Source organism: Pseudorasbora parva, chromosome 2 (assembly GCF_024679245.1).
Source record: "Pseudorasbora parva isolate DD20220531a chromosome 2, ASM2467924v1, whole genome shotgun sequence".
NCBI lineage: Eukaryota > Metazoa > Chordata > Actinopteri > Cypriniformes > Gobionidae > Pseudorasbora > Pseudorasbora parva.
Window position 1 is genome coordinate 61440560 of NC_090173.1, and position 13328 is coordinate 61453887.

The following is a 13328-nucleotide window of genomic DNA, read 5'->3' on the forward strand; positions in this document are numbered from 1 at the left end:
AGAAGATACTTTATAAACACAGTACACTACGCAATCAAAAAGGGTTAGTTCACCCAAAAATGAAAATTATTTAATTAATTACTCACCCTCATGTTGTTAGACAACCGTTACACCTTCGTTCATCTTCGGAACACAAATGAAGATATTTAGGTTGAAAGCTGATGGCTGAGAAAGGCTTCAGATAGGCCTCCATTGGCATTCCCACTCATAAGACCCATAAAAGGCACTAAAAATGTTGTTACAAAGTCCATCTCATTGCAGTGGCTGTACAAGAATTTTTCAAATCGACAATAATAGTTTTTGTGTGCAAAAAAATCAAAATAATGACTTTATCTGCCAAGTTATTGTCTTCCGTGTAGGTCTCGGACGTGAACTCACGCGATAGCGGCGCTCCTCCTCGCTTCTGGGTCATGTATCCGAGCATCGGATCTGCAACATATTTGCGCGCATTAGGGGTGTAACGATTCGTTTTAACAACGATTCGATTCGGTTGAAATAAAACAGTCACACTGATTTAAATTTTTGACTAAAAAATTACTGAATTGATTTCAAGTCACTGAATATCGTCCTTAAATCGTATCGACAACCTCAAATCGTGATACGAATCGAATCGTTGTTAAACGAATCGTTACACCCCTATCGAGTTCACGTCAATAACTTGGTGGATAAAGTTGTTATTTTGATTTTTGTGCGTACAATAACTATTTTCGTCGCATTGTAAAATTATTGTACAGCCACTGTAGTGAGATGGACTTTGTATCAATGTGTTTAGTGCCTTTATGGGTCTTGTGAGTGGGAATGCACTGAATGCCAATGGAGGCCTATCTGAAGCCTTTCTCAGCCATCAGCTTTCAACAAAAATATCTTAATTTGTGTTCTGAAGATGAACGAAGGTCTTACGGGTGTCCAGCAACATGAAGGTGAGTAATTAATTAAATAAATTTCATTTTTGGGTGAAATTTTATTTAAATTACCTCTAGGTTCATTTCTCATCGGAGTTGTCCTTTTTTTTATACAATTTTATACTTTTTTATACAGTGTATAGTCACACATTTATCATTTACGGCGGTTTGTATAATCTCATCTTCGTCTTGTCTTAGACATGGGGGAAAAAATGGTCAATTAACATTTTTCATCATATTTTCATTAACAAAATTAACACTAGTCAGTGAAGGGCGATGACATCTGTTGATCAGCATCATGACACACTAGATGAGCTGGAAGAAGACGAGCTGAAGCACAAGAAATCAAGAAACAAATATCAGAAATGTTAAAATTGTAATTTAGCAAATGTAATTAATCTCTGTCTCTGTTTCAGTCGAGATGAGCAGCAGCGTTCACACTGGAGTCTGTGTTGATATTAATGCTCAGACGGGAGCAACTGTAAATGCTCCAGTACTCACTGGAAACATCACATCAGTAATCTTCAACTACAACACTGCAGGAAACGGTACTGTCACTATAGCTGTGCTTCAGTGGTGTAATGTAACAAATAAATAAAACTCAGTTACTTGAGTATTTTTAAGAGAATCTGTACTTTAGATTTTACATTTCCATCAACTTTTACACCGCTACATTTCCTGAATAATATTAATACTTTTACTCCGATACATTTCCCCAAAGCATATTCCTTGATGCCCAGTTTACAATAAATCAATCAGGAAGCACAATAAACAGTACATCAAAACTTGTATTGCATATTGTGAAGTAATATGCATGTGCATTCGTACAATCTCTGTGTTAACTGTTACGGTACAGAAGCTACGGAGACAGAAGGTGAATAAAACAGGTTTTATTTGCTGGATCGTCGAAGGTCTGCCCAGGGCTCGCAGGAGTTGGTGTCTCGTCCCAAACCCTCTTGCTCTCCCGGAACCAGTAGTAGACCGCTGTCACATCCGACGGGTCCCCGGACCAGGGGAACGATGGGGGTTAGTAACCGAGTACGCACTGAAATGGAGTGAGTCCGGTGGTTGCTTGACAAAGAGAGTTCTGGGCGTATTCGGCCAAACCCAGGAACTGGTTCCAGGAGTTCTGGGCGTATTCGGCCAAACCCAGGAACTGGTTCCAGGAGTTCTGGTGGCCATGGCAGAAGGTACGGAGGAAGCGGCCGATATCTTGGATCTTCCTCTCCGTCAGGAGAGGCTGACGGTCACACCTAGGAGGGACAGGAAGGCCTTCCAGACCCAGGAGATTAACTGTGGCCCTCTGTCCGACACAATATCCTCTGAAATTCCGTAGTATCTGAAAATCACATTAAAAATTAATTCAGCAGTTTCCATGGCCTTAGGCAGAGGCCCTTCAGGGGAATTAAATGACAGGACTTGGAAAATCTATCAACAACGACTAGGATACAAGTGTAGCCATCGGACACTGGGAGATTTATTATGAAATCTACTCCTAGGTGTGACCATTGGCGAATAGGAATGTGCAGAGGATGGAGTTTGCCAGAGAGAAGATGCCTGGGATTTTTTGAAATGGCACGCTCCCTGCATCCTCTCATGTACCTTCTGACATTCTGCTGCCATTTTGGGCCACCAGACGTGATTGCGTAGCAGCGAGAGGGTTTCATTGACCCCTGGGTGGCCAGTGCCCAATGAAGTGTGAGCGGAGTGGATCAGTGGGGTGCGCCGTGTCCGTGGGATGTACTGAACCCCTGGTGGGCAACCCGGCGGGGTGTTGGTGGAGACATTGGAGGAGGGCAGAGTTTCCTCAGACCAGGTTATGGGACTCATGAAAATCTTGTCAGGCAGGATTGACTTGTATTTCTCAGGCTGTTCTTCAGAGGTGTTGAGGCGAGAGAGAGCGTCTGCCTTCACATTCTTGGATCCTGGACAGTAGAAGATAGAGAAGTTAAACCTTGTGAAGAAAAGCGCCCAACGGGCTTGGCGAGGGTTGAGTAGTTTAGCATCTCTCAGGTACTCGAGGTTCTTGTGGTCTGTTAGTGCCAGGAATGGATGCTGTGAACCCTCCAAGCAATGCTTCCACTCTTCCTGGGCTAGCTTGATGGCAAGAAGCTCCCTGTTCCCGATGTCGTAGTTCACCTCCGCCTGGTTGAACTTACGGGAGAAGACGGCACATGGATGGAGTTGACTTGGCGTCTGCTGGGACAACACCGCTCCCGCTCCTGTGGTGGTCGCGTCAACCTCAACAACGAAGGGCTTCGTGGGATCCGGGTGTACCAGGAGGGGAGCAGTGGTGAAGGCTCTCTTCAGATCTTTGAATACTTTCGTGGCCGCGGGGTTCCAGGACAGAGACTTGGGCTTACTGTGCAGGAGCTGGGTTAGTAGACAGGAGATGATACTGTAGTTGTAGATGAATCTTCTTTAGAAATTAACGAAACCTAGGAATATCTAGAGCTCTTTGATGGTTGAGGGGGTTGGCCAGGTCTTGATGGCTTCCACCTTCCCCCCATCCATCTGGATGCCACTCCTGTCGATGTTGTATCCAAGGAACTGCACTGAGGGCTTATGGAAGGAACATTTCTCAGCTTTGAGATAGAGCTGGTACTCCCTCAGGCATTGCAGGACCTCAGGTAGACGGATGGAGTACGAGTCGTCTTGAGCTTGAGCTGATGGCAGAGGGCACCTGAGATGAAGTTCCCAGCGGAACTGGAGTAGAGGAGGGCAGAGACTGGCAAAGAGACATGGGCAGTAATGAAGTTCACAACAGTGGTTAGCGGTTGACTCTTGTAGTTAAATGGATAGATCACACTCACCAGAGGACGAGGAGGACGTGTAGAACACTTGGCGATGTAGTGATCCGAAGCGCCACAATATAAACACAGGCCTTGACTAAGCCGTCTCTGCCGTTCCGCTGGGGTTAACCGAGTGTTCCCTTATTGAGGGAAACTAACACTGCGTCGAAACGCTGCGGGAACGCCACTGCGTGATTGCGTCATGAAGCACTCGTGAAATCAGTCCAATGGCGTGCACGAACGTCACGGGCGGATGACGTCATTGACCAGGAAACTAAATATAGCACCCCTGAACAAAACAGTGTCAGCTTCTGTGTCTTCACAAGCGCTCTATGAAATTGTTCACTCTATTTATTGTGTTTGTCTCTCTATATATATAAAAAATTGGAGAATCAGTTCAAGCAGTGTGTTACTCCTTGCCCTCGTTTCATGCTTTGTGTAATGTGCCTGGGACTGGAGCATGCCCAGGTAAAGCCCTGCATTTATGCCCGAGCCCGACGGGCCCCGACTTTTTTACGCCCCTAGGGCCGGGCTTCGGGCCAATTTTCACTTCATACCTAAAACGCGGGCCGGGCTTCGGGCCTTTTTTAGGCATCTCCTTCGTTTTATATTTATTTTATTAATTAAAAGGAACAATGAGATGTTCTGCTGGTGGAAACAACACGAGACCATAATAGCTAACGCGACTGTCAAGATATGGCTCGCACAGTGTTCAGAGCATATAGGTTCAGAGTCCGCGCCAGCCGCAGCAGCGCACGTTTCTTGTGAGCGTAGCGTTTCTATTGCGTGTCATCCGCGGGGCGTCTGCTGCTATTAATGTACAGGGAAGCCCTATACTTCATGTTAAATATAAATATATTGCCTATTGATACAGCAAAGACAACGTCGGCAGTAGCCGGCCCATACCATATCCATGGTATTGACGGCAAAAGGCTACAGAATATTTCGTTCTATATAGACAGGTTTAATATTTCAAAATCGATAATTATGTTGTTTTTTATTGTTACAATTAGGCCTATATCTGCATTTATGTTAACCTACAGACTTTCAAACATGAAAATGTCATTTTTATTAATATGTATTCGTGTCAAATTGGCATATAAACATCTTTTCCTATTATATTTCGCCTGGAAACGCTTCCAACACGCTCGTGTGTCGCGTGAAAATAGGTGTATCTTCTATTTGAAGCATGCACGCGTTTTCCGAGCGGCTCGGACCGACGCAGGCAGTATGCAAGCTCTAACCGGTTAACATGGGAGCCAAAATAAAAACGGACACGCCACGCAGCCGAGACGCTCACGACACGCTTGCAGTGTGTCCCCGGCGTTATGGCCTTTTCACAACTGGTTCCTTCATTCGTTTTCTCTGACCAGGTATTTATCTGATTGCGAAATGACTAAATTATCTTACCAGTGCACTTAGGTCACGCTCTCTCTTATGTGCTCTTTGAATTTGAAATGAGCTGGTGAATAAATTGCATCTAATCTTATGCTTTCGTTGCTGTAAACTCCGTTAAATGAGCATATACCACGGGAATTGAAGATCGGATTTATATTAATTTTGCTTGGTGTAAGGTAGGCTATAAGACAACCTGCATGTTCTTTTTTTATTTTTATTTGTTTAGCTCCGTTTGCGAGAGCCGCGAGCAGATGGATTTTATTACAGGCAAACTTAAAAAAATAAAACTTTAATTTAACAAAAAAAAAATGCTCTAAACATTTTTCTAAATTAACTTAATAAAGAAACGAAACAAAATATAACTACTTTGACATTAAAAACAAAACAGAACTATTTTAATGGCTGCAACAATATAAAAAAAAACAAAAAAACACGGGCTCCAGTCGGACTCGGGCCGAGAATTTTGATAAGCTGTCGGACACGGGCCGGGCTAGGGCCTAGATTTGAGGCCAGTGCAGGGCTCTAGCCCAGGCAGCTCTCAAGGGGGCTGCCTGTGTGCATTGTGAGAGAATGGCAATGAGAACTCTCCGGTCCCGCCGAGCACTCTTTAAGGAGGGTGCTTCAGCTCGCATTCCCCAGGGGGCGGGTCCCGCTGTTGCCGAGGCACAGTGAAGGCGTTCTTCCTGGGGTTCGCAGATGGATCTAGCTGATCTGACGCTTCAGTTCATGAGTCAGAAGTACGCGCTGCGGTTTCTTCTGCTTGCGCTGAAGCGCAGGTGCAGTGACACTCTTGTTCTGAGGAGCTGGATGTCGTGAGCCTGGGTGAAGAGATTGAGGATTTTTCGCCACCTCAGTTACAAAGTACACACGCACAGGAGGAGGTTATTGAGGTTGTTACTCACGCTGTGGCGAGATTAAATCTATATTATCGGCCAGCCGATGAGCAGGAAGCCCGTCAGGCTAAAAGCAAATTAGACGAGCGCTTTCTGCCATCAAGAGTGCAGCCTCAAAAGCGGGGGCTTAGCGTTTTTTCCCGACCTCGACACCTAAACCAGCATCATTTAGAGTTTATAACCCGATAACATTCCAATATTCAAATATTGTGGGTTTAAAGGAAAATGGTTATGCGGCGATTCCTCGGGTGGAAGAGACGCTCGCGAGCTATCTCTTGCCCGAGTCTGCATCGCCGCTTAAAGACCCGCAGCTGCCCACTAAGCCAGTAAAAACGACGTCTGTCTTAGTGGGTAGGGCGTACTTGGCAGCAGGTCTGATGGCCGCCAGTTTACACACTATGGCGGTCTTTTAGGCATATCAGGCTGACTTGCTGAAAGACATAGACGATGAATGAGAAGCGGGGAGAGAAACGATAGCAGAGATTAGGAGGGGAGCTGATTTATCTCTCTGGGCCACCAGGGAGACTGTAAAATCCATTGGCCGCTCTACGGTAGCACTGGTGGCCACGGAGAGGCACCTTTGGTTAAATCTGTTCGACATGAAAGACAGGGGAAAAAAGGTTTTATTAGATGCCCCCATCTCTGCTGCCGGCCTTTTCGGTGACTCGGTTAACTTGGTCATTGAGAAGTTTCAAGACGCAAAAGGCAGGCGGCAGCATTCCAAAAGTTTCTCTCCCGCAAAGTCTATGTTGCTGGGCGTGAGCAGCCCCAGACGAGTGCGTCCTCCTCTCATAGAGCCCAGCAGTGAGTGTGGCTTCCCGAGCTCCCCAACAGAGAGACTGGGGGTCAGGACAGCGCGCTCAGCCGAGGTCTTCCCGAGGCAGAGCAGATCTGAGGACTGTGATCGTCTCTAGGAAGGCCTCGGCGAAGAAGTCCTGACGCCAAAGGTGTCAGACTTCTGATGGCAGTCCCCCCTGTGGAGAGACGGTGTGCTGAGGCACTTGTCTCCTCTCGGTGACATCAGGGGGCCTTCTGCCAACCCCGCCACCGCTGGTGTTTCGGTGCACAGCGGTTCTCAGCGAACACAATTCTCCTTGTCCGCCCGAAAACGTAGCAGCGTGGGGAAGCTCGCAAGGGTTCTTTGTGGGTCAGTTCGGTTGCTTCCTGCCGGTTCGCCGTTTCAGGACACTGGGCTGGCCTAACAAATGACATCAGAGGCCAGCCTCAAGAGGCTGGTTCCCTTAGTAGATTTTCTGGCAGCGTAGAAGCTTCTGTCGAATATCTCAGATTGGGTCCTGCGTACAATAGAAAAAGGGTACAGAATTCAGTTCAGGTCACAACCGCCCAAATTCAACCAAGTTTTACACACAGTAGTGAGCTCCGAGCAGGCTCTGGTATTGGAAAAGGAAGTGCAGACGCTACTGCGAAAAGAGGCTATAGAGAGGGTCCCTCCCCATAGCAGAGAGTCAAGGTTTTACAGCCGGTACTTCATAGTTCCAAAGAAGGATGGAGGACTACGGCCCATTCTAGATCTGCGGCAGTTAAAAGATGATGCTCACACTGAAACAGATTGTGTGTCAGATCAAATCCGAGGACTGTTTTGTCACAATAGACCTAAAAGATGCGTACTTTCACGTCTCCATCCTTCCACAACACAGGAAGTTCCTCAGGGTTTGCTTTGCGTGCGGAATTATATAGACGATTGGCTTATCCTAGCACAATCGGAACAGATGGCGGTTCAGCATCGAGATGCTGTCCTCGCCCATGTGAGAAAGTTGGGGTTAAGGCTAAACGAGAAGAAAAGTGTGTTGTCACCCCTTCAGGTCACCACTTTGCTGGGTGTAGTATGGGATTCGAAAACCATAAGGGCTCGTCTGTCGCCCGCCAGGGTTGATTCGATCCACACGGCCGTAAACAAAGTGAAGCTAGGCCAGTCGCTCACTGTAAAGCAACTCCAGAAACTGCTGGGTTTAATGGCAGCAGCGTCCAACGTGATACCTTTTGGCCTGCTGTACATGATACCCTTACACTGGTGGCTCAAAACCAAGGGTTTTTCCCCGAGGGGGAATCCCTTTCGCACAATCAAGGTCACGCGGCGATGCCTTCGTGCCTTAATGGTGTGGAAGGACCGTTGGTTCCTGTCCCAAGGTCCGGTTTTGGGGGCTTCTTGTCGTCGCGTAACGCTAACGACAGATGCTTCCCTCACCGGTTGGGGGGCGACCATGAGTGCTCGCTCGGTCCGGGGTCTGTGCAGCGGTCACCAGCTTTCCTGGCATATAAACCAGTTAGAACTGATGGCTGTGTTCTTGGCACTCAGAAGCTTTCTTCGAGACCTCAGGAACCGCCATGTGTTGGTCCGTATGGACAACACGACAGTGGTGTCCTATATAAATCGCCAGGGGGGTTTGCGCTCCCGCCAGTTGTGGAAATTGGTACACCGGGTCCTGATATGGGCCCAGGGGAAGTTATTGTCAATTCGTGCAATATGCATTCTGGGGCATCTAAACAAGGCGGCAGACTTCCTGTCGAGGAAAGCTGACTTCCTATTCCTGTGTGAGTTTTCTCTGGGATCGCATTGGGCAAGCTCAGGTGGATCTGTTCGCATCTCGAGAGACGTCACACTGTCCATTGTTTTATTCTCTCACGCATCCAGCTCCCCTGGGGCTGGATGCCATGGTGCAGATGTGGCCGAGGCTGCGTCTGTACGCCTTCCCCCTCTTGCGTGTATTCCAAGAGTTCTAGAGAGAGTTCGCCAGGATGGGGTCAGGCTGTTGTTGTTGATAGCCTGTTGTGGCCGATATTGTGTGTCTCCTGGAGGGTCCTCCTTGGGAAATTCCGGTCAGGGAGGACCTCCTTTCTCAGGCATCGGGGTCAATCCTGCACCCGCGCTCGGAGTTGTGGAAGCTGTGGGCCTGGCCCCTGAGGGGGTTCAGTTCATAGACTCGGGTCTCTCTACTGAGGTAGTTGAGACCATGTTACATTCTAGAGCTCCTTCTATGAGGAGGCTTTATGCCTTAAAGTGGAGAATCTTTGTTGCATGGTGTACAAACCATTCGTTGAATTCTGCTTAACTCTCAAGTCAATTCAGTTCTTGAATTTCTCCTGGAAAAGTTCTCTTCATGGGTTATCCCCGTCCACTCTAAAAGTATATGTGGCGGCTATATCTGCTTACCATGTTCCTTTGGATGTGCGTCGGTGGGTAGACACCCATGGGTAACTCACTTGCTCCGTGGTACTTTGAGGTTGAGGCCATGTTCAAGGGTACTGACCTGGGACTTGGCCATAGTCCTAGAAGGCCTAGCGTTGGTTCCTTTTGAACCGATCGAAGAAGTGCCGGAGAACTTTCTTACACTAAAAACACTTTTTCTTCTGGCTATTTCCTCGTTAAAGAGAGTAGGGGATCTACAAGCATTGTCAGTTGCTCCCTCTTCCTTAGAATTTGCGCCTAGTATGGTGAAGGCGTTCCTTTTCCAGAGGGAAGGTTACGTCCCTAAGGTCCCCACTAATGTGTGATAGTGCTTCAGGCCTCTTCCCAACTTCCATTTCAAAACCTAGACCAGGAGAAACTAAATTTACTCTGTCCAGTAAGATCACTAGATGCTTATGTCCACAGAGCTGCACTGTGGCGCAAGTCTGATCAACTATTTGTCTATTTCGGCTCCTTGTCTATTATTTTGCTTTAAGTGATACAATTGCTCACCCATAGATGCATCCCAGGCAGGCTTTCCGAAGACATCCTTGAAATGAGCAATGACACTCGACATACAATGCACGATTGGATTATTCTGTGCATACAAGGTTTCCGCCCAACACAAAGCCTTGCCATTAAGTTGGGACACGATGAAAGCCACCCGTGAATGATCGTTTGGATATAGGTGTGGTTGCATCTCCAGGACCAGTGAGCACTGCAGAAGGAATCCGTTGCAGTCCTACGCCGAACCAGAGAAGGGCGTTGGCTTGGCCCTGGGACTGGCTTACACAGGTGATGTGGAAGAAGTGCTGGAGGATGCAGAAGTGATTGCTGGTGATAGTGGAGGTGAACTGGATGGTAGTGCTCGGCGGACTGCATCTACTAGTTCTTGGAATGGATCTGGATGACTCATGCTGATGCTAATCGGTTGTGGTCCGGTCTTCTGTTACAGTACAGAAGCTACGGAGACAGGAGGTAAGTGAAACAGGTTTTATTTGTGAGAACCAGCAGAGTGAACTGATGGGCAGGTGAGTGACTTGGCTGAAGTGCAGGTTTGCTGTTGAGGTTTTCCAGGTTGGCATTGTGTTTATACTTGCAGGTGGCTGTCGTAGAGAGCTGGCAGTTGGCAGTGGAGACACAGAACACACACACACACGCTGGACACAGGAAGACGCTGAAGATTAGGAAGCTTTCGCTGGAGACAGGTAAGTAACATCGAAGGAGTCCATGAAGTAAGCAGAAGGGTAAGTAACTTTCACAAAGGAGACCGGACAGAGACTGAGTGTGTGTGTGTGTGCTTTTTGTGATGCTGGTGATTGGGGTGATGATGACTTGTGGGTGTGCGTGATCAGTATTCAGGTGAGAGCATGCACTGTGAATCTGTAATGTGGGAGTCTGAGTAAAAATCAGGGAATAATGATTAAAATGGATGTATGAATGTTTTTGAGAATGAAATGAAGGAGAGGTGTTCTAATTAAGATGGTACATGTATGAAGGCTGTAAACTGTAGGATTTTTTATTTTTATTTCAGACCACTATTGTGGACACACACTGACATAAAAAAACAGCCACCCAGATTCTGAAGGAGAAAAAAAGGAAATTGAAGGAAACACAAACACTTAAATTGTTTAAAAACATTCATAAGGCCACACGTAAACCACATATAACACTTTTAAATCAATGAGAACCCCAAACCAGTCCAGCCCATCTGAGGTGCCGCGTCCGACAACCACCGTCAATTTATTGATGGACTGGAAGCAAAAACAACAAACTCCAAGGAGACGCTTACAAATTATAACCAAATAAACCACAATAAACAAGGAAATAAAGCAAACTAAATCTTCTTAAATCAAAAGAGTTGTTTACAATAGATGCTATGGGATATTTCTTCTCTCTCATACATAGACTATTCTCTTTGTCGACTGTAAATAATGAAGTGAATGGTGACTTATATTAGGGCTGTATGGGGCTGCTAAATCTCACTGTTCGTGTTATGGTCAAATTGTTCATATGCACCCATGCTTTAGCATCCGTATTTTCATATTTGTATCTGTATATTTTCCTTTTTTTTTCTCTCTCTCCTCACAGAGCCACAAAACATCCTAGAGACGTCAGAGAAACTCACAGAAGAGGAAGGTACAGTCTTAACAGTGTTGACCAATACCAATAGACATGAGCGGCAGGTTTTCTTCTGTTTATTTTTACCTACTGAACATGTCAATTAATAATAGAATGGAGTTTAACTCTGAGGGATGATGTACTGTATCACCAGAACTAATCAGATTGAGTGCTCCCAGTGCTCTTTTCAAAAGCCCCATACTCAGTCCTTTGTACTGGGTTGACAAATTAGGCTTTAAAACACCTGGATTAGGGCTGTGCGATATGAACAAAAAAAACTATCACGATTTCTTGATTTTTTTCTCCGATTTCGATTTCTGTGTGAATTTGAAACATATTTCCAAAGGAAACCAATTAGAGCTTTATCGAAAAGTTAACAGGTCTCTAGAACAGATATAGATATCTCATTTGAAACCACGTTTCTTGCATCTGTAAAACTGCATTCTACCATCTTAAAAATATATCTAAATTACGGCACATGCTTTCAATGCAAAATGCTGAACAGTTAGTACATGCGTTCATGAGCTCAAGGCTAGATTATTGTAATGCTCTACTGGGTGGTTGCCCTGCTCGCTTAATAAACAAACTCTATCGGAGTTATTGTGCCAGAGACAGGTTTTTTGAGCATGACGTGCCGGTGAGGCAAATTCGGAGGAGACACCAATTGACACGGCTCAGCAGACACTCCAGGATGCGTTGGTCATGTCCAGGCGCAGGTCCAGCATCCGATCCGGACACGCCCTGGATCTGGGATAAACCTCGGGATAAACAGAGAGACTAACATTAGTGTAGATGCCACTCTTTTTATGATGTAACGAGTACATCAGGTATTATGGGAAGTGTTCCCGGTTCCGGCTGACCTCGTTAATGCAGCCTAACAATCAGTCAATTGATTTGAATAATGAAAGTTAAAAATATTCTATGTGTATGCCATTGTAAAGAAATGCGTTTTTTGTGTCTGCTTCCCAACCAATGCTAGGAAGACTGTTCCAGAGTTTAGGTGCTAAATAGGAAACGGATCGACCGCCTGCAGTTGATTTAGATATTCTAGGTATTATTAACTGGCCAGAGTTTTGAGACCGCAATAGACGTGATGGAGTATAATGTGTTAAGAGCTTGCTTAAGTACTGGGGAGCTAAACCATTTAGTGCTTTGTAAGTAATAAGCAAGATTTTAAAATGTATGAGATGTTTAATAGGGAGCCAGTGAAGTGTTGACAGAACTGGACTAATATGATCATACTTCCTGGTTCTAGTAAGAACTCGAGCTGCTGCATTTTGGACCAGCTGGAGTTTGTTTATTAAGCGAGCAGGGCAACCACCCAGTAGAGCGTTACAATAATCTAGCCTTGAGCTCATGAACGCATGTACTAACTGTTCAGCATTTTGCATTGAAAGCATGTGCCGTCATTTTTATATATATTTTTAAGATGATAGAATGCGGTTTTACACATGCTAGAAACGTGGCTTTCAAATGGGAGATTGGTATCAAAGAACACACCCAGGTTCCTCACTGACGACGAGGGCTTGACAGAGCAGTCATCAAGTGTTAGACAGTATTCTCGGTTACTACTTGTGGAGCTTTTCTGTCCAATGATTAAAAATTCAGTTTTATCTGAATTAAGTTGCAGGAAATTACTATTCATCCAATTTTTTATATCAGCTATGCATTCCGTTAATCTTCTGAATTGGTAGGTTTCGTCAGGGCGTGAGGAAATATAGAGCTGAGTATCGTCAGCATAACAATGAAAACTAATGCCATGCTTCCTAATGATATCTCCCAGTGGTAGCATATACAGGGTAAAGAGCAGCGGTCCTAACCCTTCCTAATGATATCTCCCGGTGGTAGCATATACAGGGTGAAGAGCAACGGTCCTAACACTGAGCCTTGCGGTACTCCATACTGAACTTGTGATCGGTGTGACATCTCTTCATTTATTGCTACAAACTGATAACGGTCAGATAAGTACGATTTAAACCATGCCAATGCAGTTCCACTAACGCCAACATAATTTTCGGGTCTATTCAGAAGAATA

General features: G+C 45.7%; 1 protein-coding gene across 1 annotated transcript in view; it reads left to right on the forward strand.

The window, feature by feature from the left end:
* Positions 1-6584: 6584 nt before the first annotated feature.
* LOC137049537 (uncharacterized) overlaps positions 6585-13328 on the forward strand; it is a 73072-nt gene continuing 66328 nt past the window's right edge. Inside the window, exons 1-7 of the mRNA XM_067428088.1 lie at positions 6585-6885; positions 7010-7132; positions 7273-8959; positions 9879-10021; positions 10128-10150; positions 10275-10380; positions 11264-11311. Coding sequence (XP_067284189.1) covers positions 6585-6885; positions 7010-7132; positions 7273-8959; positions 9879-10021; positions 10128-10150; positions 10275-10380; positions 11264-11311 — 2431 coding nt within the window. The remainder of the gene's footprint in view (positions 6886-7009; positions 7133-7272; positions 8960-9878; positions 10022-10127; positions 10151-10274; positions 10381-11263; positions 11312-13328) is intronic.